The following is a 25,012-nucleotide window of genomic DNA, read 5'->3' as shown; positions in this document are numbered from 1 at the left end:
TCCCAGATTTGTCACGTTTCCTATGCAGAAACCTGCACATTTTCCTTAATTTACTGTGCACTAGCATTTGTTGTGCCTGCCCAGGACAGCCCTCAGGGTATTCTAGCAGTTCCCAGGTGCACTCACATCAGTCCAGGTGGTGCCAATGTGTTTTGGTGCTGATGGATGTGCACCTGTACAAGACATGGTGGGGTTTTGTTGAGAAAACCTTCAGATCGTGCTGAAACAAAATTTCCTGCTATGCAAAAAGAAGAGGTGGAGGTTAGACCCAAGTGAGCTGTGTTGCCAGCTCTTGGTTGTAATCTCGCATGCGTATGATCTCATGCCTGACCTGGTAGGGACTTCAGTGTCAAGTTCCTTTAGGACTGAGGTCCTGAAGGCCATTTAAAAAGGAACAGCAAAAGGTGCATGAACAGTGTATGAGAGGTAGCAAAGTGCGTCTTTGTGGGATATAATGACTGAAATTAGCAGTTAAAGCTGAAAGTTTTGAAATTGAGTGGGTATTTTTAAGTGTGACATGCAAAAGCTAAATCTGGTAAAAGTATGAACTGTAGTGGCCTTACTGTGTTGCTGGATAAACTGGATGAATGAACAGTGGAGCAGGATCCCAGTACACTTAGTCATTAGAGGCATCTCGGTGAACTTACCAGAGTCATTCATCTGAAGGATGTGAAGGTCCTTTTCAAGAACCACGTTAATCAAGTGCTTCTGGGCATTTTCTGTTGTCTGGTAACATACCGTTGCAGATTAGCACCATGGAGCCATTTAACAATAAACAAGACTGTTGGAATGTCAAACTGCGATAAAGGACCAAGATCCAGTTATAAGGACTAGATAGCCCTCTTAAAACCATCCATCATTTAGGTAGTTGTCTTTATAAAAATTGCTTATTTTGCTCTTTGATTTCACATAGCACACAACTCCCACCCTTCCCCACAGATATTTCACTGTGAGCAAAACACTTCACGTGGCTGTTGTTTCAGGCAGTCAGTATCTGTATAAATGCAGCATTAATAGTGTTCTGTACTACCACAATGTTTTGAATTATAGAAGTGGAGGGCTTTTTAACTTCAAACACATGCTCCATGTAAATGCTCAAGTAAAACATAAGCTTGCAATGAATTTTTCTATCCCTTCTCCTCCTTGAAAGCCGTACAGCAAGTTATCCTAAAACCCTTGGCTGAGCCTCTGATGCTGGGTGATGTCCCAGAGTGCCTGTGAGGTTGAGGGCCATGGGAACAGCTGTGGTGTCACCCAGCATTAGAGCTTCCCAGAGTGGAGCTGGTGAGTACCCTTGTCCCAGGATGTCCTCAGGAGTGGCACGGGGGCATTGCTGTGCGGGTGATGCTCAGCTGGGCAGAGCACAGTGCGGTGCTGCCAGTGCCGTGTGCCCAGAGCGTGGTGAAAATGTCTTTGCAGCACCCCTGGACATGGCCCCAGTGCTTCAGAAGTGTTAAGGCGGCCAGGCACAGGCAAGAGAGGTTCCTCCTCCTTCCCTGGCCACCCGTGGGTGCTGCCCCAGCCAGCCAGGCCTGGTCCCTGTGTTTTGATAACCTGGTGTCTCTCTGTGTGGCGAGCCCCAGCCTCCAGAATCCCTGCAGTCACTGTTATGGCCAGACTTGAAAACTTCTCATTAAATATTCCTCTTGGCAAAGTATAGTTCCTAGATGGTCTCAGGGAGGAGGGACAGAGGGGGGGCTTTCAGTCTTGAGTGTTAAAGAAACAACTTTAATTTTACACCTTTTTCCATAATAAGTTTTTCTCAAATGACTTGCTTCAATAAATGGGTCTTTTTAAATTTGAAGAGTTCAGTTCTAAGTTCAGGGGTAGCCCTTGGGCACTGTGGTGGAAGATCCTTGTACATACTACAGAGTGATTATTGGCAGAGTTTAACTTTATTGACCCTGCTCTCCTAATTCCTAACATTTTCTAAATGTGTTCTCTAAAATCCCTACAGAACGCTGCAGATTTTGGGTAATTCCAGAGCTGCACCTGAGATTATTGCTTCATTACCTTCCTTCTTTCTATCCCCTTCCCAGGACTGACCAGTCCTCTGACATTTCTTTTTTAATATATTCTAAGCAGAATATGTGTGTTTGTCCTTCCTACAGCTTTCCACTTATCACTTATCCAGCACATCAGATCTGTTCTGTTGATTCAGGCACTTCCCACTCCTTCTCTAACCCATTTCAGTGATGGACTTGCCTGTGCTAAAAATAACATAATAATCTTTTTCAGCAATTTGATAGCTTTGCCAATGAGTTCAGTGAAAACAAATGGCATGTTTATACCTGCATTGACACCTGAGAATGCTCTGAAACTCTGTAAACTTTCTACTTGTCTGACTTCTCTGCATCTGTCCTCCTCCCAGCACCCACCACGATACAGTTTCTTGCTGGAGCGTTAACTTGACTCATTTTCTCCTGCTGTCAAGCTTACACAATTGAGGGATAAAAATCCTACTTGAATTAGTAAAGAAAAACTGAATATTTAATTTCTGCACAGGATTCTGAGGTTGATAACTTGCAGCTACTCATCATATAAATTAAGTACAGTTCGTGCTTAAGTGCTTTTTTATTAGACATTCTGAGATTGTTAATAGCAGGTATGTTCGTTGGGTTTTAGAAAAAGTTACTTGCTCTGAAGTTCTTGAAAATAAAGTGATATGTGTATCTTTAGGTATGAAATCATTCTGAAGATTAGAAAGACAAATGTTTTCCTTATTTACTGTTTCCACCTTCCTTGGAAACAACTTTATTGCATCAGTACTCAATATGCCTGGCAAATTACTAAAGCATTTTCTTAATTTTAATCTTTTGCTGTATTATATTAGATGCTGCTTCTTTTAAGGGTTAACATAATTCATACCAAGTTTTAGAATTCTCTCATATGTGAGTTACTAGAAAAATATTTTCCATAAAACATTGCCTAAAATTTCATTTGTCATAGATTTTCACAGAAGATTCACCTGAATATTTGAAAGGAAACATTTACTTAGACAAAATTATCAGGTACTTTTGGTGTCTTTGTGCCCTTTTTTCCATTTTTTCAGAAAAAAACCCAAGAAATCTTCGGTTAATTACATAAAATCTCCCTAATTCTGTCCAAGCAGGATGTTAGAGGCACAGAAGTTTTCAGAGGAACTTCTCTGGGTAGTGTTCATATTTTGGGTTGAAATCCTCGCGACAGTGCAAGAGGTTTGACTGTTGGCTGTAGAGTCTTCACAGGCATTGTAATGAGTCAGAAGATGTTTAAAGAAGAAAATAGGGCAAAGTCAGATAGAAAACAGGAAAAATCAGCTTAACTGTGCCCAATCAGCATCAGCTGTGCTCCTGTTGTGCTAAGGAATTGCCCTGGGCTACGTTTACCAAGTTTAGGTGCTTGGTAGTGGTCATTGAGCAAAACTGAAGTGTTGGTTGCTGATGTACTGAGTGCCTGACAACCTTCCCCATGCTCCTCAGGAGTTGGCTTGTCCAGGTGTGCGGGGAGTGTGTGTGATGCTTTAAGTCAAAACAGATACTACCCATGTCACGGTGCTAGAGAGAGATGTTTAAAGGGTACAGGGATGAGCGTGAAATGCAGTATATGAATTAAAACACAGATGTTGGGGGAAGATGAATTTGTTGTTAAGGCATTAGTTTGGTGCTTAGGAGAATGTGGTTTTAATTCCAGCTATAACAGGGACTTCCTTTATGACCTTTTGGAAATTATGTCTCTGTTCTCAGTCTGTAAATAGGAATAATGTTTGGGGGTTTTTTCCCATTCCCAGCCTTTTCAGTTTAGACAGTGCAGTTGCTAAAGCAAGGGCTCTTACAGCGTGTCTTTCTACTGACCTGTTCTCTCTGGTGCAGTCACACGTATATGATATGGCATGAAGTTGTGGACAGGGAGAGGAAAAATGTGAAATTGCAGAGTGGATATGCATGTCACTGGTTAAGAATTCACAGAATTTATTATGAGATGATTGGAATAAACCTAATGAAAACATTGCCTATTATAGACCAAGATTTTTATGATTTCTGTGGACATCTGTACTGCGAGAGGCTTCTGAAAAAAACTATTAGTTTAATCTCTCTGAAACTCTAATAGGACTTTTTACATAAGCTGCATTTTAGCATGCATTTGGGATGAGTGCATTACTCATGAGTAGTGAACTCACAAGTGAGTTATGCGGGTAATCCCAAACGAGTGCCAATAAAACTTTTATAACACATAGCATCATTATGGAATTCGTTTATGCCACATATTTTATGGGGGCAAAAACTATTTTGGTCATATATTAGAGAGTTTATAATTTTTTTTAGTTATGCTGTTTTTCACATCCCTCTGCCTCTAAAGCTGAGCCAAGTGAATACCAGCAATCTGGTATTCTAACCTACAAGGAAGGGAAAATTAGAACAAACACATGTTTGAAATCTCTCTGAAAATAAAACAAGGGCCAGATTCTAATCTCCTTACTCATACCAACACCACCATACCCCCTGAATAGCTCCATAGATTTCTTTGGGACCATTTGTCAAGTGAAGTGCTATTTGACATGTGTGGCAATACCCAGAATTGGCTCAATCTAAACTAGCTTTTTCCATTTAAGCCCTCCAAAGCTTGCTGTCTTCAGTGGTTAGAAACACATATTTACTTTTTTTATCGCATGAAAAAGAAGAATTCTCACGCTGCTTAGAGGGGTTATTTCAGCCCCTTTTTAACAGAGCTGGGTGATGTGAAGCAGAATCCCAGTAGTTCTATACAGCTGAGACAGAGAAAAAAGCCCTGCTAGGGGGAGTGGCTGGCAGGCTAAGCACACTGCTTCCCACCCCAGTTGATAGGTCATGTCCAGGAAGCAAAGCCTACGGAATTTGGGCCTTTCACTTTCACCATCTGGACTCAGCACCTTTACAAACCCCATGACATTTCACTGTAAACCATACACATGTAAACCTGTGCACCAATGCAATACTCTTGTCCCCATTGCTTCATCCTGTCAGCTGCTGTGTCCCATATTCAGTTCCCCTTCTTTTGGGAGCAGTTATTTCACCTCAGAGACTTGAATCCTATATCTTTCTTAGTGTAAACACAGTGCATTCTAAGAGAGAGTTTTTATATCTCTCTCTGTTGTTTTCTGCTGCTGTGTTAATTTTATTGCCAAGATCAAAGATCCTGAACTGGTAGACATAAGTCAACAGAAGAACTTGACTTGACTTTATTGAGAGCAGGATCAGGCCATAAACATCCTGGGTTTGTTCTTTTGTCTCACATAAAATAACTCCACCGATAAAATGCCCTGTCTGTTGATGGCTAATCAGGAATTGCTGCTTAAAGCTCCACATGTAACCTAGCTATCTCCACATTAACCTCCTCCTTTCATTGCCTTGGTTATATTGAATAGGAAACAGTTATTGGACTGCAGTGTTATGTTCATAGAAGCCATTTGATTAATTGACTATATTTTGAACTCTTGTGACCCGAGGCTGAAATATGGCTCAGACAAAAGTGACAGGAGCACAGCGATGGGATGGGAGTATAAAAGAGCACCAGTAAACTGTCCGTGGGCAGCCCACATTCATTCATGTTCATGTTTATCCTTGTAGAACTTGCTTAAAGTAAAGACAGATGTCCAGCTTATCTCATGTAGTCAAAAGCAATAATACGTACGGATGCTGCTCACTGCGAGTTGAGCCTACTCGTGCTGTCACTCTGTCTTTATGTATCCACAGGGAGAAAACCTGGAAGGCAGGCAAAAAAAAAAAAAAGGTATTTCCAGAAATCCCTGTAGGCTATCTGAGAAGGAGCGGATGTGTAAAGCATTTCTTTCTGCATAAACATTTAGAAATCAAGCTCTCATAAGTCAGGGATCCACCAAATGTGGTGTGAAGAGGCAGATGAAGCCTGCCTTCTGGCATGCCAGAATTTGCTGATTGATTTGGAATGCAGAAGGGCCCTTTTTATTTTTATTTTAAAATTTGAACCACATCTTAATACAAATCAGGTGAAAAATAAATTGAAAAATAGCAAGCCTGAGACTACAGATGTGCCAGCTTCATATTGTTCAGTTTAGCTGAGGTCATAGTCAAGCCCATCAAGTTCACATCGTTTAGTGTGCAGCCACTGAGGTAATATTCAAACAAAAGAAAAGCAGCAGAATGCTGATACGCTCCTACTTTGCCAGCTGGCCTCATTCAGCTGTGCAAAGCACACTGGCTTCAGCTATGTAAGGAACTTAAATCAGTAAGGAATACAGGTTTTGCAAAGGATATGCTGTTCCAAACAGCCCATTCGTGCCCCAGCTTTCTGACTGTACATCAGTCATAAAGAGGAAATACCTCTCCTAATATGCAGTTTCATATTCTGAAATTTAGAATGTTAGAACTAGGCTAATGATGATACAGTTAATTTAGACAGAGGAATTTTCCAACGGGGGACATTTGTATTCTGCTCAATAGTCAGAGAAATCTTGAACTTCCTAGAAAGCCTAAAGTCGAATTACTGGCATCCGTTCCTCCTCCATACTGGTGATGTTACCATGCTGGTTCCCTGCACACAGGTATAGATTTATGTAGATTAATTTGGTATAGTACAGTGAATTGCCACTATGATATATATTTTAGAATTACTTCCTAGCACAGCCTAATGGCTGAAATCAAATAAAACATAAAAGTAGATTTATATAGATTGCTGTATAAATCAGATAAAGCTTTATATTACCTAGCATTGGTAATGGAAGCTTTTCCTGCAAATAATATAGAAGTTTTTCATGTAATATTTTCATTATTTCAGTGAAAGTAAAGCAACAACAACAACAACAAAAAGAGATAAACAAGTCTATCAGGCTTAGCCATTAAACATCATTAACTACAATTTTGCCTGACAAGTTCTCTCATCTGGTGATGGGTGAAATGGTTGAAAAGTAGACTGAACAATTGCATAAACCCAAATGAAATATGCCCTTGTATTCTAAGTGTGCACAGTTCAGTCAGTTAAAATAGAGCAATTTATTATGCTTTAGCAGCTTGAGCTTAATCTAGTTTTAAATAGATCTCTCTCTTTTTTTTAACTTCTTGCTGTGATTTAACTGGTTTGGGAAGACACATGATATAATGCTCACTCTCTTGCTAGTTTACTTTGAAATAACTTTAATAGAGTGGTGATGATGAAAATAACTCACAGGAAATGCAGATCAGCCTTTAAACAGCAGTGAATATATTTGTTTTCTTTGAAATGAGCGGATAAAGGCTTAATGGAAGAGACAAGAATACAGAGTGGAGAGAAATGAGGTGGGTGTAGTAGGCAGAGCAGAGTGGTCAGCAACACCCTCCTTGGGATTTCAGGCTCTCCCAGGCAGTGGTGCTGCCACAGGGCATCCCCTTTTCATAAGCTTCTCAAGGTTAATAAATCTCAGCACACTGGGCCAGCCTATCAAATTTCTTACTGGTCAGTTTTTAATATCAAACTGCCACTGTGAACCACTGTGAACCACTTTGCCAGATTGGCCACCCGTTGTCAAAATAGGTTGGAATGTTTATCAGAATCTCCTCACATAATATAGGCAAAACTCTCACCTGCCTGCATTCAAAGTGTGCTCTGCTGTTCCTCCAGGCAGGGAGTATGTGACCTTTACTGAGTGGAATATTTTGACTGTAGACATTTTGTTTGATATTATGCTGTAGTTTTCCACTTACTCATTAGATCCCTCAGCCTTTGTGGTTTTTCACAGGTAATTCTATAATTGTACCAGCTGTGATAAATACTTTCTTGAAATCTTAGTTGAAGAAATTAGCTCAGTCCCTTTGCGTGTGGAAGGAAATAAGCATCTAAGTTTGTGTTTGCAGTGTTGACTGATACAAGCAGCCATGCCAGATGCATATAAACTTGTGCATTTATATTATATCCCACAGGAATAGAAGAAGGACATGTTTTCAGGGAATTTTTTATGCACTTGTGTGTTTGTAAGAAGTTCAGCAACCAAGTGATACCAAATTCTTTGTGTAACCGGGAGCTCTGGGCATCTGGCTCTTGCGATAGGATGATGGACCCTTTCACCTTCGGGTTATTGGTTCAAATTTAAGGCAGATTTGTAGGGAGCAAAAGTCATTACACTCTCAGAGCTATTCAGTGGCCTGTGTGAAATTAAATTCTCCATCAGAGTGTAATGGACATGTGTACAAGTGCAGAAGCTGTGATCCTAATTGGCACCCTTGTTAATACTGGAAGCACAGAGGCCAAGAACTGGATGGGCATGGAGACAGAATTTCCTCTCCTTGTCCAGTGCTGGGCTGTATACCAGTGGGATGTTTGTTACTACTGCATGTGACATGAATGTTTTTTTGGATTGAGGAGGGACTGCAAACTTCAAAAGCATTCATGAAGTCTTGAGTCTTCTAAAAAAAACCTTAAGCTAACTGTTTTTTTAATTTAGAGAAAAAATTGATAGCAATGTTTTTCGAGCTGGTTGAAGCTTTGAGGTGTCTTGAGTGAAAAAGTAGGGAGGAAAATGTTTTAATTGAAAGTCAGAGAATACCAGGAAAATCAGTAGAAAGGGACTGTATGTGCTGTTCCTTCGTATGAATGACTGTTTAAACAGAACCAGATTCACTGGTCTTTAAATTTTCCTAGAAGAAATTTGCAGTTTCATAATAAAAAGGCAAAAGAATAGCCCTAAAAACAAAAAGAATGCGCCCCCCAGCTGACTGCCCGAAGCAGCTCCGTGACCATGAGTATGTATTGTGTTCAGAGACTGTATGTATATTGCTAAAACTCCTTGATGGAGTGAGTTTTAATTTGGTTTACAGAAAGCTTTAGGGGATATGGCTCTCTACAAATTAGACCACAGGAGCTATAAAATGAAGGATGTCCTCCCTAATTAGAAACAGTGGAGCAGTCTGGTGTTCTTCCTAGTTGTAGCCTCGTGGGTACTCTCCCACAAGTGAACTCTGGGCAATAGTTGCTTCTCTAGTAACTCTTATCTGTCTTTTTACTGGAGTTTATCTGTCATCCACTTTTCTCTCCCCATTTCTGCACATGCCTTTCTATGTAGCTCTGGCAAATTGTCAACTGAAGCTTTGAATGGCTGCTGCAAAACAAAAATTCCTGTGTTGGTTGGTGATTAGTTGCCACTACCGGAGTAGCTTATTTATTTTAAATACTAGGAAGTGGTTCTCAAACTCAAGTGAACATGGCAGTCACTTTAGAGAGTTCCTTTTGCAGCTTGCAGCTGTGTCAACTTGTTTTCTCATGCTTTTTCTGGTGAAGTTAATGAGAGTTAAAGAGAGGCATATAGATGGACTGAAATAAACTCTGCTTTATGGTAATGAAATTCAATTTTCTAGACACATTTTTTAGCAAGAAGGGGTTCATCAAACTGGGATCCAGGATTTTGGACAAGAAAATATATTTAACTATGGCTAGAAAAAACAAATGGTGCCTGGAAATAAGAATGTCTACAGCTTGTCATTTGTGCCAAATGGTAAAACCAGATTTAAGCTTAACTGCAAAAGGACATTAGGCATAAGTGCACAATGGTTAAATTCAGCTATAAACATATTTCCAAACTGCATGTGAAAAGAAAGCTGGATATGGAGGTGACCTGGGAAGTGTACTCAGAGACTGTGCTTAGGCAGCTGTAATTTGACTTTTTTAACTGTCAGTAAGGGAGGATATTCAGGCTCTTAATTCATCAACATCTTTTCATGTAGACTTACATGGAGTAGGACCAACAACTGGTCCAATGAAAGCTTTAATTTACTTGTGACATATTGTTTCCACTAGTTGTTGTTGTAGATCAATCTGAGAACAATTACTAGGTGAATAAAGAGGGGGGGGAAAGGAGAGTCAAGTATTACTTTGGAATGTAAGTAAAAAATGAAAATTTGAAATCAATCAAAATATTTATTTTGCAGCCTAGTGTGGGATATTACTGACAGGAAAGGGCTGTATTTTTAAGTGTGATTGCTGTTTAGATTTTACCAGAATATATAACTGAACACGTCTCATGACCCTCTTATTTTCATGTAGTATTTCATCCTCCGGCTTTGTAGGGGAACTTTATGCCAAGAGAACTCACTGGAGACTGAGTGACAGATCAGGCTGTTGTCCCACATTCCCTTTCTACTAAATCACAGTTTTCTTTAGATGGAAGGTGGCTATTGTGAAGCTGTCAAACTGAGGAAAGTTAAATGGGCTGAAGTGAAGGCTCCTGCTAACAATAGCAGCTATCTCTGTCAAATGAAAGCTCAGCAGACAGTTACAAGGCAATTCGGCACTGATGGGTGGTCGATTAAAAACAACAAAAGGCAAGATGAATGAAAGGGGAAAATCCCTATTACTTTGTGGTAGGAGCAAGGGGAAAACCAAAAATAAAATAAAAAGTCCACCTCACCCAACCCCGCAGCAATTGGAACAGACTTGTAGTTAGCATGACCTTCATCATCTCAGATATGGCACAATAAAACTGACAAGATTATTTTCTCTTCAAGCAGTGCTGAGGTATTTTCATTGGCAAAAATCTGGAAAAGTAAAATAAATGCAGAGTTCAAGGCAATTGAAGAATTCTTGAATCTGATAACAGCTGGAACATAGTGCCACCAGGAAAAATAGCTAGGTTTTGTGCTAAAAAATTATGACTTGATCATTTTTTTTACAGTGTCATTTCTGAGATTTTGAAGGTTACCCTATAGACAACCAGAAGAGGATTAGAGAGAAATTATCTTTGAGCTCAAGGGAGCACCAATTTAAATTGGATTTGAGATATAACTTTTGCATTACCTTAGGAGATGAAAGGTGGTGGTGTGCTTTGATAGTTACCCAACTGCCTAACCATATGTATCAACTGGATTAGTCTGTAGATTAACAGCTCGTGCACCAAGTGCAAGGTGTATTGTGCAATTTCCTCTTTGTGGGACTCATCCTTTTCCAATTGAACTAACATCAAAACTCAGTAAAGGTGGGGAGGGCTTTGCAGCCTGCATGCCAGACATGAGGTAAATGTACATACTTGTTCCTCAGAAGATAATTGTCACTAAGACTTAGACTTGCTACTGCAGGTGTGTAGAGTAGGATGAGAAAGTACAAAAGTAACAGTGTGGGGGAAAGCTGCATTATGTCCTTGTACTTATCCTAATAGAAAATCAAATTTTGAAACCCTAGTGAAATTTGATGGGAGGCAAGCACCTAGACCCACTTAGATCCTATAAAATTCCCATTCCTTTTCTCACAATTTAAATGCTTTAATGTTAAAAAAGCCAGGAAAAACAAACAGGTTCTTACGCAGCATACTGTTAGGACTTCGTTTGCTGCCAACAGTGGAGCCAGGGTTCAAAGAGATTCTGGTAAAAGTTTGGAATAAAAAATTTGGGAGACATGTGTGCTTCATGAGCATAATGAACCACCATCACATTCCGGTTGTACTAGGAAAAATAATTCGTACCACAGGCCCAATGCAGTGACAATTTTGACATATTATTATTCTATTACTTGTCTTTGAAGGGTCATTACATCATTGCTTTATCAATTAAATTTAGTCTGCGCCATCTCTTAGTTTTTCCCTTTGAAAGAGACACTGAGTATCCATTTATCAATTTTATGTACTAATATTCTTGTTTATTCATCTGATAATAACATTGAGATACTTTAGTCATGGACAAAGAAGCCAATTGCCAGACAAGGTATAAATGTACAAAAAGAAAGGCAAAAACATTGGTATTCTGGAATTTTCTTTTTTGGAATGATTTTAGCACTGAGGACCATATTTTGAATTTTAAGGGGTTTTTTTCAATGCTAACATGCATTTCATCTCTTAGCTAATTTGGTAAGAAAATAATACTAACCTACCCTTCAGAGAATCAATCACAATGTTCCTCAAAGGCTTTGTGGTAAAAGGAAGACTGGGTGGTCTCAAGATGAATTTGGGAGAGAGATGTTAAAGAAGAGAGCTGCTAAAGGAGGTGGTCTTTCTCCTGATCTTCAAAATGTCAGTGTATGTCATGTTCTCACCAGGATCAGAGTCATGATTGTAACCTGCAGCGTTTGCTCTCAGTATTTCTTGTCCAGCAGGTCGAGAGAGCTTGTGTTCCCTCTTTCCTCAGCCTAGCGAGGTCTCCTCTGGAGTGCTGTGTCCAGTTCTGGGCTCCCCAGCTCAGGATAGACATGGAGTGCCTGCACGGAGTCAAGTGAAGGGCTGCAAAGATGATGAGGGACTGGAGCATTTCTCCTATGAGGAAAGGCTGAGGGAGCTGGGCCTGTTCAGCCTGGAGACGTGAAGGCTGAGAGGGGACCTCATCAATGCACACAAATCTCTTAAGGGTGTCTGTCAAGGGGATGGGACTAGACTTTATTCAGTGGTGCCCAGTGACAGCACAAGGGGTAACAGGCACAAACTGAAACACAGAAAGTTCCATCTGAATAGGAAGAAAAACTTCTTTATTGTGGAACAGGCTGGCCAGAGTGCTGTGGTGTCTCTCTCACTGGAGATATTCAGAAGTCATATGGATGTGATCCTGTGCAACCTGTTCTGGGTGAACGTGCTTTAGCAGGGGAGTTGGACTAGATGGTCTCCAGAAGTCCCTTCTAACCCCAGATACTCTGTGATTCTGTAATTAGGCATAAACAGTATCTGTTAACACTAATTAACAGGTGGCTCAGAAGCTTCCTAAGAAATATGAAGACTGGAGAGTGTATGTGCAGAGGGTGTGCGTGGCTTTAAGGACATGTTGGCTTTTCATGTGGAACAATTTATAGGGTAAACAAACTTTCAGTAAGAACTAACTATATCAGAAAACTTGTGTTACATGCACAGAAGGCACTGTTAAATTATTTCAGTGCCATAATTCAAAATGCTAAGGAAAATTCTCCTGTATTATAGCCAGAGCAAGATTGGATCTGTAGCCAAGTACATCAACATAAATGTTCAGCTGTCTGGGGAAATACAAGTCTTATACTGTTACTTAGGGGAAAATGTGCACAGACATGGTGGAGCCCCTTATGAAACAATCCTCATTTTGTTAAACAATAGGATCAAATTTTCAATCAGGTTATCTAGCATATTGCATTCTGCAAGCTTGCCAAGCAAAGAGAACTATCAGCATGAAGACGGATATATTTTTACAGAATTAATGATGTATGAAATCTGGAAGTGGAAACATACATTTTCATTTTATCCTCTAATTTTTCTTTTTACATTATAAGTGAAAGGAAATGCTTGGAAGTATTTGCAGTTATTCATATGTGTTTATCTTAGAGTGATTATCAGAGCAAACAGTGTCAGGCATTGTGTTTGGATCTGAGCCTGAAAAATTGTGCTTACAGGAGCAAGGATTACTTGCATGAGTCAATGTTTTCAGGACTGCGCTTGGTACTTGATTTCTCTCATGCATATGCAGTGCCTTATAAATCATCCAGATTCAGAAATCATTTAAGTATTTTTTTCATTTATCTCATCTATTTATATTAGTTTTAGTCTTGCTTGGTTTTATCCCCTCTATTTACATTAGCTTTAGTACTGCGTGGATTAATCTGTTCATGCATTTTTAGATTGATCAACAGAATGTTCATTTAAGGATAGAAGTGAATAGCCTTACTGAAGATTCATTTCTCTTTGCAAACTCTGTTTCACATCTGTGGGATAACTGTGGATTCTTAATGTAGGATTCTGCAGCTACAGGAGAAGTGGCTTTAAAAACTGATCGCAAATTAATGCTGTGAAAATGAAGCTCACCTTCCCCAAGATTACTATTTTAGGAGTTTGCAGGTTTCCTCACATTAGCAAATACTGTAATAATGAGTAAATTTCTTCTAATGGTGAGTTAAAAAATTATGTTTCTACTAAAGGAAAATCTGATTTATATCCAGAAGAGATGATTATGTTTCCATTCCTTTCCTATCCCTTCTATCCTTCCTTCAAACCAAGGCTGGCACAAGTGCATATTCTACAAAAACATTGTGAGATTACTTGGGTTTAGTTTGCCTTTGGCATTTTTTACCTCCTTTTCATCCACCTCTGCCTTCTCTTTTCCACTTTCCTATTAGTACTTCTTATGGAATTTTAATAGAATCATTTCTTTCTCTGTCTTCCTCTGTTCTTGTTGTCCCTGCCTCCTTAACCAAGACATGACCCCAATGTCATCCAAGTTTGAGCTGGAAAACTCTGATAAGCCTAATACTGAACAGAAATAGTTTTTACTAGATAAAATAGCTTTCCCTTCTATATGTCCTTAAGCTATGAAAACTGAGTGAAAAGCTCCTACATCATATTAGAGTGCTGTGAACCCATAGGAGCTGATGTGTCTCCTCTGTAGGGACAGTAACTGAGCGGTACCTGTACTTGGTTTCAGGGCATGAACATATATTGGCTATGAACACTGTTCAAAGACTTTGTTAAGGAATTGAGACCATGAAGGGAAATAGTTGTCACGTTAATTGTAGTTGAGAGGTTGCTGGGCCTTCTTATAGCTAAAAAAGTTTACAGTAGCGAAATGATTAGTGAATCACTGGGATTATCACTGGAGATAAATTGGCCTCTCATCCAAACTCCAAGCAGCTGCTCTGATTTGCTCACTCGAAGCTTTCACTGAGACTCTTTTGGCGTTTCAGATCCACCCTTCACAAACAAGAGTGGATAAAGTAGGTTCATCTTAAGGGAGGAAGACTAGAAAACTACCCCATTCTCCAGAGTTCCTGCCAGAGGACTGTGCCAGGGCAATGAGAAGCAGGAGGCAGAGGTCCTGCCAGGTGTGGAAGGGCTGTGGGCGCCGTTTGAGCTAACAGACTGGAACAGACTGGTGCTACTGGTGAGCTGCCATGCCTCCTTATAGCAGGCACTGGATGTTTCTCTTCCTCATCGCCCCACTGTGCCGCTCAATGCACTCCTGATACCCCTGCCAGAGAGGAACAGAGTTCATCTCAGTCTGTGCTGTCTCTCCAAAGTGCCTTGAGGACTCACTGTCATTCTTATCACTAACACCGAAGTGCAGTCTATCCCCATGGCACTGAGCTTTGCAGACAGCAGTTCCAAATTAGAAACAAATAGTTCAAATGGCAGAAGGAGATGCAAAAATACGTCAGTATAAAGGTTTAAATAAACAAAAAAATCTGCTTCCACTCCGGACCAGGTTATTGAAGCTTCAGATTTACCAGACACAACTCATTTCCAATCTGCAGAAACAAAAGAGCTCTGCTCTTCAGATACGATATTAGTCTATGTAAGGGGAAAAGAGTGCACAGAGAAAGATTTGTAAATGTCGTGTTGGTACTGACAGCTCATCAAACAGCTCCTTGAAAGACTCACTTTGTTACCAGATTAAAAAAGGAATAAAATAAAAGAATATAATCAACAAATAAAATTAATGTCCTTCCATATACACTGTAGAACATGGGATAGATGACTCAGTCCTGTGTTATTCATCCCCTGTTGAAAAACTTTCTTTAATATATTTTCTGGTATGATTTTTTAAAGTCACCTTTGCAAGTTGCTGTAGAATTATCAATCATTGTTTAACTGTGTGCTAAGTTCCCATAGCCTCTGTGTGTAAATATGCCAACTGAAGGCTTGTTTACCAGAGAAAATACTGGTACTCTGGGTAGGAGACAGTTTTAATCAAATATGGTTGGAGTAAGCAGGTGTTTTTCATGTGGAATGTATTGGAAATGAGTATGTATCACAGAAATGGCTCTTGGACTATATATTGTTCTTGATAAATAGCAGGACCCAAAATTATGTCAGCCATTGCAGTTCATCAAAGAGAAAATAGTAAAAGCTTTGTTTACTCTGGCAGAATTTGACACACTAAAAAAGGTGGGGTCTTCATTTTTATTCTTCAAAAACTCAACACAAATTTTACACTGCCATTTTTAGAAATTATTAGTCCTTAACTGAAATTTTCCTGGACCCATACTTTTCTTTGTTCTTTTCTCTCTTTTCTCCCTGTTTTTTCCTCCCTTTTTGCTTCAGTGATGCCTCATACTTGGGCCTTGCCAAACAGAGTCATATGTTGTACTGAGGAGTCACTGGACAGTGAGGGAGACGCAATGTAATAGATATTGCACTTTTCTAAGGCAGGAGGCAAACCTGATGGTATTAGTGTTATTAAAACAAAAATGTCAACCCACCAGCCTGAAACAAAATGATGCTGCTTTTTGTGATTTTTTTAAACCTTCCTATTACACACTTAAAATATTTTGACCCAGTTCTGCACCTATTCTATTGGAAACATTGTTTGGGAGCAGGATTGGAGCTCAATAGGGATGTGAAGTTATTGGATATGCTAGAGTCTTACTCGCGCTAAACATACAGATTTCCATCTATGCTTATAAGACACAGATAAAAGTTGGCAGTAGGTTCCCCCCTCCTCCCAAAGTTCTTGTCTCAGCTTTAATGAAACACAAAATGCCTGTCAACAGAGCAGTAGTTATAATGCACTTAGTAGCAACTTAATATCTTAGTTGCCTTGAAGAGCTTTTTATACATAGACATTAATGGATGGCTGGATAAAGAAATTCTTCTACTGAAAGAATTAATTTTGCTTAATCCTTTTGAAATTAAGAGATGATATGGAGAGATGAGTAATGAAGTGCACTCTCTAATTGTGAGGTACCTAATAGATAACCACAGGGGTTACTTCTCTCTCACCAGCTCTAATTACTCTAATTACTGATATGGTGCCAGGAACACTAAGGCAGGCTGTGTGTGACAACACAAAATGGAGTGTGTCTTAGCAAGACATCCTTCTCCATCAGCTGGGCCAGAGGTGGGCTGACCATGCTAGGAGGCTAATGTGTGCCTTCTCCCATGGCAGGGGAGGGAACAGGTATCTCTATTGCTCACAGGCTGTTTTGCAGTGAAGACACAAAACTTGACTTCAGTTGTTTCTAAGGGGAGGCAATTTCAGTCCATAGGCTGAGGAGTTAATCTGTACCTTAAGTAAATTAGTCCTATCCAGGACACTGAATCTGCTTAAATGAGAAAAGTTACTTCTGTGAGTAACAGTTTGCAAGACAGACCTCCTCACTGACACAAATGGAATAAAAAAAATCATGAATGACGAGAAGGAAAGATTAATAAATTATATTTAAGTATGTATAGAATTGCTGGACAAAAGGCCCTGACTATTAAGGTAAATGGTGCTTGTAAATTCCATTTAAGCTTCTGAGATTTTCTTTTACCATAACTCTTACAATATCTGAGAGAAAATAATCTGAAGATGACTTGCACATTTCAACAAAAGAAGGAATATCGGGTTTCAAGATTTATAGATGGGATGTTTTGAAACAAAAGATACTCTTTTTTCCTTTGGAATTACTCTACCATTTATTTTCATTTCCCCAGTTTTTTTCTTCACTGTGTTATGAACTTCTCTGGGGAAATCTATTGTTAGATGTTTTCACACACATAGACCCCTTCTTCCCCCTTGATAAATGATAAAATTGTGCTCCAGTGTGTGCAACACATTCTTGAAATACATCTGAATTCCATTATACAGTTTGTCATTTGCATGATACCTTTTGAGTTACCGCTCTCAGAAAAGCCTTATATACTACAGAGAAATGCATGAGAAAAATGGAAAACAAGTTCTCTGTGGAGTCCGTAGGGTGAACCAGCAGAGACTGTGTTGAACTGATGGACTTATTTCCATGAAAGTTGAGGGGTAGAAAAGGCTGCATCTCAGTGCTAGTCACTGTTTGCATGGACGCTGTTCCCTCCACATCAATATTGCTGCAAACAAGGGCTTCTTAGCTCAGTATGGCAGTATATTACCTTTTTTCACCTCAAAGGCATTTATTTGATTCCTTCCTGGTCTGGATTTAAGTCTTATTAAGTTTCATGAGTGAAATTTGCTCTAACAGTTTAAGCTCTGTCTTTAATGTCGGACAGAATAACTAGTTGTAGCACATGCTACTCCAATCTGAAGCACTCAAACCTCGATTTAAAATTGTCCTTGTCTATCAGTGGGAGGTTGAAGCAGGAGGCAGTTCTTTCCTTGAAGAGCACCCACATCCTTTCTAAGCTTCCCATACCAGGCACTGCCTCACCTTAGCAGCATTTTACTGTATTTTTTTGTGTCACTAGTTATAGTTTCATCCTTGTCAATGAAATTTAAGCAATACATCCCACCCTGCTAATGGGACAAAAGCATGGTTTTCCCATTGTTGTTTCAAGAACAATGTTACAGATTTACAAAAACAAATGAGCTAAATATGTGGAAAAGCACAGGAATATTATAAATATATTCCCATTTTACCAGAGACAAACCTGGCAAGAAAAGAATTGGATGTCTGTGTGTCTGGTGAACACCATTGCCTGTCATCCTTCCTCCAGAAGCAACACTTGCATTTGGTATGACTCAGATGGGGTATGCATTTTGTACAGATGTGGTTTGACATGAGCAAGGGAATTTTCTGGGCAGCTCAGGATTAGAGAATTGCCCAGTATTCCCTTGGCTGTCTGCTTGCAACACCCTCTTCCCTTTTCTCCATCCTTTTCATTCCCACGAGGCCTTTTTCGTAGTGAAGTGGGAGCACCAGCGCAGTGGTGAACTGATCCCCGAATCAGACATGCAGAACTGCGTCCTATTCATGCTGCCTTTTCAGTGCCTCCTTCTTGAGAAAGCTGTGTCACCAAACATGTTATTATAAACACACTGGACTCTCAGCCTAGCTCTCCACAACCAGAGCAGGAAGAAATGCATAGCATTCCCAGAAGTCTCCTATCAATCCAGACCTTATTCATTTGTAAAAAGTATTTAAATAATTTACACAAGAAACCCAAAGAAGGGTGTTGAGCTGTGAAAATACTCCTTTAAGAAGTTCAGAGTCTTCTATAAAAATAACTTGAATTGAGTGATATTGAGGTAGTGCTTCTTCAAGGAGGGGTTTTCTCATGTGTTCTGATCAAATCCTCACTTGCACATTGACAAGATCCCAAGCCAGCAGCTCTGGTGTGCACAAAACATCTGCTGAACTCAGCAGACAGGATGGGCTACAAGTCCTGTTTCAGTGTTCATGCAGCTGAACTTGGTGAGACCGCAGGGAATTTGAGCCCAAACCCCAGAGCTGAGTTAAAGTTCTGCTGCCTTTGCTACTACCAGCACTGATGAGTGGCAAAACTTACTCCAGTCACGCTGAAAGTCTCATCAGGTCCTGGGTCATCTTGCTTTGCAAATTTGGCCCCTTGCTTGCTATTCATTAAAAATGTGCCTAAAATTATGTTTTACCTGAGCAGTGCATGCTGAAACAGCTGTTGGGAGTGGCTGAGGGACTCCATGACTCATTCCAACTGAACATGGACAGCAAAACCAAATAAAAAAGTCTGTCCCACTGAGAATGAGAATCCATACTGGGGCTTGCATAATCATTTGACATTATCTGTTACAAGAACAGATACAAATTATGTTCAGATACTGGTTATATTTAAACTGGTTTATTATTGTGGCATATTTTTAATGATATTTTTGGAAAATGCGTGAAGAGTCAGAGAAGGTAAAACTTGTTATGCCAAATAGCTCGTTTTGCTTTTTGCCCATCTCAAAATTTTCTGAGGCCTGATACAAGCTGAAGACTCCTAAAAACAATATTTTATTCTTAACATTTCTAGTGAGACTTTTACAGAACTCATCCTAAAAAAACCTTCACTCAGCCATTTGCCTAGCTAAATTTGTAATGTAAGAACAATCTGCTTTGGGAGCCAATTCATCCCTGGAGGAAGTGGATATTGTAGTCAGTCAATGAGATTGCCCCTACTTACACCACAGATAAATGTGTTGCTTTGTCCCAACGTTTCTGCTTTGCAATAATTTCACATTTCAAATTATAAACCTCTGAAAATTGTAGATTATAATAAATGTGCTGACACAACTTCAACTGTTAGAGTAAATGGCATTGCTCTAATAATGAAATAAAAAATCCTACTTAATCCCATTCTTTCCCTAAAGTGGTGTTTTGCATTAGCTATGGATGAAAAGACAAACAAGTACATGTATATTCAATAATAATGTCAGCTGGGTCAGAGAAGAATAGGAAATAAAATTAATTCATAACGGCTCTGGAGATAGCTCTCTGATACAAGCAGTTTTCTCTTTGATTTGCCCTCATTGACAGTATTCATTGTAATTTTAACATAGCCACCAAATTAGCCTTTATTAATAGCTGTCCTGATCTTAATAACAAATATACTCTGTAATCTCTAGCCTGGGTGTTTCTGAAGTGAACCATTATATAGAGCAGAATAGATCATATGGGTATTTTCAGGGACCTCTCAGTCAAGAGGGCCTAATATCACATTCAGACTGTACAGACATGTTTCAAAGATCTGTATATAAAGAACTCTTCCATCTCAGGGCTTTGAGGCTGAAATGGGCTACGTTTCCAGGTATGACAGTGAAATAGTCACCTTGCATTAAGGGTGCTGGCCATCTTAACCCTTATTAGGCTTTGAGTGCAATCAGATGCTACTTGCTTATAAATGAGAGTTAATAGCAACATTAAACACCACAAGCTACTGTGATCTGTGTCTTCAGAATATTAAGCACATTTTAAAATTGTGAAAGGCCATCTAGTCCTCTGTATTCTGTAAAATATTACCTCTTCTAACCAGTATTCTCTGGGAGCAGGTTATTTGAAATCTTCAGCATTCTGCCTTCATTTGCACATACTGTGTATTTTTAATTTATTCCCTCACTTCTCTGGCTACCCTGTATTTATTGTTGATGCCATACTCAGTTTCTCTTTAATTATTCCATCTGCCAGGAGAGTGTGATGCATTTTAGAATCTGGGTGGTTTAGTTGTTTAACCTCTGAGTTTTGGAACTGAATGGGATGACATATTCTTCATTTAGCAGTACAGGCTAAGAAGAATTATATACTCCAAGTGATAAGCTTGGAACTGCTAAAGAAATACCAAAATCCAATTTTTTCCTCTCTCTCGTCGTCTAAACATCCATTAGTCTCTTGAAGGGAACTCATAAATCCTGAAAATTTAGTTTATCTGAAACCAACTCAAACAGTTGTCCTTCCTACTAATCATGTTTTATATCAATTTTATATTTTTCAATATTCAATAAACATGTCTTGTGCTTACTGTACTTGTTAGGAAGTGTCTGCAGTATAGGCTGTATGAGGACAGTTATTAATCAGCCATTTCAGATGGCTGTAGGGTTAGTTTAGTAAGTGTATCAATTTATCTTTTTTATGTTTTCTTCTTTGTTCTTTCCATTTATTTTTTATGGAATTTCTTTTGTCTTTTTTTCCTACCAGGGTATGTCAAAAATAAATTTAACATGTAATAAATGGGGGGGGGGAACCCACCACCCAAAGGTGAAAGAAAAAAAAACACATACAACCCTTTGGGTTTCATTCATGAAAAGATCCTTTGCATTATGTCCTCTTAGATCTGCATTAAAAAATAACAATAGAACACATTATCTAGCAGTGCTGCTTTAAAGCACTGCATAATTTACACATTAAAGGGAGATGTAGGTTTAAAAGTAGGAATGTAGGACTGAGTTAGAGTCAGGATGATACAGTTCTGTATGAAAATGGTCTCAGTTTCCTGGGGGTATTGTCCTTCTGGTGTAATGAGACTTGCAGATAACAATCAGAGACTTCGGATAGTACAGTGACACATTGAGAATGGCACAGCAAGTATTGGCTCTGGGGAAACAAATGGACGTGTCTGCTAGATAAACAGCATTAAGTTTCTGTTCATCACCAAAGTCCAGGCCTCGAAAGATTAATATTTCCTGAAAAATAGTGTATTGGGTTTGCATGGCAAGGTTTTGGTAGCAGGAGCTTCAAGAAGTCCTCCTCCTGCAGGGAAAGAAGCTGCAAAGACAAAGTGTGATGAGCTGCCTATAACTCTCATTCCCATCCCTCTGCACCTATGGGAGAGGAGGTAGAGAAAATTTGAAGGGAAGTTGAGCCCAGGGAGAAGGGCAGGGTTGGGGGAAGGTGTTTCATGATTTGGTTTTCTTTCTTTACTATCCTATTCTGATTTCATTGCCAGTACTTATAATTTCCCCAAATCGAGTCTGCTTTGCGCATGACGGTAATTGCTGATCCCTCCCTGTCTGTATCTCAACCCACGAGCCTTTCTTTATATTTTCTCTCCCCTGTGCAGACCGTGAGTGGAGAGGTAGAGCAGCTTTGGTGGGCACCTGGCATCCAGCCAAGGTCAACCCACCACAAATCCTTACTTTTAGAAGACTCTTTTTATCCATGCTACCGTTGTACTTTTGTGGGTTCACATACTACAGGGAGGCATTGGCCATTTATCAGGATGTTAATGACTAGTAGTTATGTGTCCAGATACTTTGTAACCACTGGGCTGCCCGACAACAGAGGTCACTGAAGGACAGATGACTTACAAACCAATTTAAAGATCTCCTTCACGTTCTCTTTTTAAGATCACCACCAGGGCCTCAACTATTTTTCCACATTGGAATTATTGTCCCCTCTTTAAAAGTCCTTATATCAGGAGGCTTCCATGATTTACTGGTAGTCTTCAAACAAAAAAAAAAAACTTCCTAACAGAGCATCCATTGATTGCTACAGTTATTTAAAGGCTAACAATAAAAAATCATAGACTTCAGTCTCCATCAAGGCAGAAAGGAAACAATAATTGCAATTTGCAAGCCTCCTGCCGTGGGTGAAGTAGCTCAGGATGGCAGAAAGGGAGCTCTGCAATTTTAGTGGCTGTCTCAGCCGATCTGGGTGAGATGTGCCGATTCATTCATACGTCATCCTGCGATAAGGCAATTTGTCAAGGTGAAAAGATGGGTGTGAGGTGGCAGTGTGCCCAAGGAATATCAGCTCTGAGGAGGGCCACCAGATAACAGCATAAATATATGGAAAGCTGTGCAGGAGTTTATTTGGTGACTGCCAGTCCTGTCTCGTCAGATTGACAGACCTCAAAAGAAAAGACATTTTCTGTCTCTAACAGCAAATAATATAGTTTCTTACATCGTATATCTTTCCATACCCATGTCTTGGATTAAAAAACAAACAAGTAATATAGGGGTTAATATAGTAATGTGTACCATTCAACTCTTTCTTCTGCCAAAGGAAAAGAAGGAGCCACAGGGTTAGCGACATCTTTTAGGAATTTTGTTCCCCTTTAACCAAGGGCAGGGAGCAGTCCTGTGAGATTTCCCTGTATTAAAAAATAAAAAAGTAAAATGAGGTGATAAACTGACAGATTTCTACCTTGGAAAATGTTTGGTTTTGGATACTAAAAACTGTGAGGTCCCATCAAACCTCAAACAAGCACCTCCTCTTCTTGCTATTCTCCGTTTTACATTCTCAGTTTGATAAGGTATGGATGGGTACCAGTCTCAAAGAAAACCAGTGGTCCTAAATCAAGAATGAAACATAGAGGATGTTTTCTCAGTTTTAACAGTCCCAGAGCTGAATTTCCCTCTTGATTTAGAAATACACATAGGTGTATATGGACTAATCACCATGGGACAACGTGCAAATAAAAGAGGACATGAAAGAGGAGCTGACTGCCAAACTTCATGATGGTTTAGTCTGAAAGTCATTGGCTCTTCCCTAGTGTCACACAGGACTAATACATACATACATGAAGTATTCACCAGTTTACTTACCACAGGTGTGATTTTACTATTCGTGAATTGAAAGAGCACTTTTCCTCTGACTTTGCTGAGGTGTAGATTTAGCCCATTGTATGTAAATTTAATTCATTCAATGTAATTCTGTATTGTCTCTCTTTTTTTTCAGAATGCTTGAGGATGATCTGAAACTCAGCAGTGATGAAGATGACAATGAACAGGTAAATACATCTGGTATAAATGCATAGAGCATATACTCTGACAAAGTTATTTCATTGGTGGGATCTGATTGTGTGTTGGTTTACTATATTTGCATCAAAAATGGTTTGAGGTGCTGCAGAATCCATTATCTTAAATGATTTGCTTCCTTCCTTTAGAAGGAAACTTAAATAGGAATGTATTTGGTCAGTTTTCTTGAGTAACTTTGTGAAGTGGATAAAAATAAACAAAAACATGTCTTACTAACCTTGGAATTGGAGCCCACACATGGCACCACCCATGACAGCCAGTGTGCTCTGAATTTCTCACCTCCATCATTCCAAGCTAACCAGGGAACAGCCTCCACTCACCTTGCACTCAATTTCTGAATTTCCTGAGCTTTCTGGAAGTGGATGTAAAATGACACCTTCAGAGCACCAAGACAGCTACAGAGTTGGTTTGCACTTTGCAGTTAATTTATACAATTGTATGCAAGAATATTGGGTCCATAAGTTTTTGTTCCATTCAGTGAGTAAAGGGTTGGGAGTCCACAACCAGTAATATAGTGATTCCCATTTGTGAGAGGGAAAAATCCTCAGCAAGTAGCTGTAAATCAATACTGAAAGTCTTTCAACCTACTCGGGATGTTAATGAAGAATCATTTCCAGAAAACTGGCTCATGTGATTCTCTATGCTTCCCACTTTATAAATATTTATGGATAATACTGGGAAAGAATGCTGGTGAAATTCATATTCTCAACATTCTTAGAAAAAACCTGAAACTTTGGGTTAAATTCATCCTTCATTTTACTTTATATATGCAATAGGTTCAAATGTTTAAACATTTGCAATCGAGAGGAAAGTAACACTATAATTCAGCATAAGATCATCTGTTCAGTCTGGGAAATGTTAATGATAAGTCAGCCTTCCTTTCTTATTTATTTTTAAACCACCTAAATGTTCTCCTTCAAGCTACCTAATCCATCCTTTAGGGTCATGCCAGGAAAGATTTACCTTCTGGTGAAAGTTGACTCCTTATTCATACAAGTCAGTATTTTTTAGCACTGAGTTAGACTTTCAGTCAAAGGATCAAAATCCTGTACTTGTGCGATGTTCTGTTGTGCAAACCTGGTGTCTTATGACACCACTGGGATTCCTGATTTACTGAAAATTTTCCCAAGTAGTCCTGTAAAATGGCACTGTGATTCTGAGATGTCTAAAATACAGAAATAGAAATATATTATCAGGTAGCAGTTACTGTTGTTTCCCTC

At 39.4% G+C, this 25,012-nt stretch overlaps 1 protein-coding gene across 6 annotated transcripts in view; it reads left to right on the top strand.

The window, feature by feature from the left end:
- The window catches only part of AFF2 (ALF transcription elongation factor 2), a 334,844-nt gene that overhangs the window by 215,699 nt on the left and 94,133 nt on the right, over window positions 1-25,012 (top strand). For all 6 annotated transcript variants that reach the window (XM_071569499.1, XM_071569498.1, XM_071569501.1 and 3 more), the window contains exon 8: window positions 23,713-23,764. In XM_071569499.1, the coding sequence (XP_071425600.1) occupies window positions 23,713-23,764 (52 nt within the window). The remainder of the gene's footprint in view (window positions 1-23,712; window positions 23,765-25,012) is intronic.

This window comes from Pithys albifrons, chromosome 14, assembly GCF_047495875.1.
Source record: "Pithys albifrons albifrons isolate INPA30051 chromosome 14, PitAlb_v1, whole genome shotgun sequence".
Lineage (NCBI taxonomy): Eukaryota > Metazoa > Chordata > Aves > Passeriformes > Thamnophilidae > Pithys > Pithys albifrons.
This window is presented reverse-complemented; position numbering and strand designations above follow the sequence as displayed.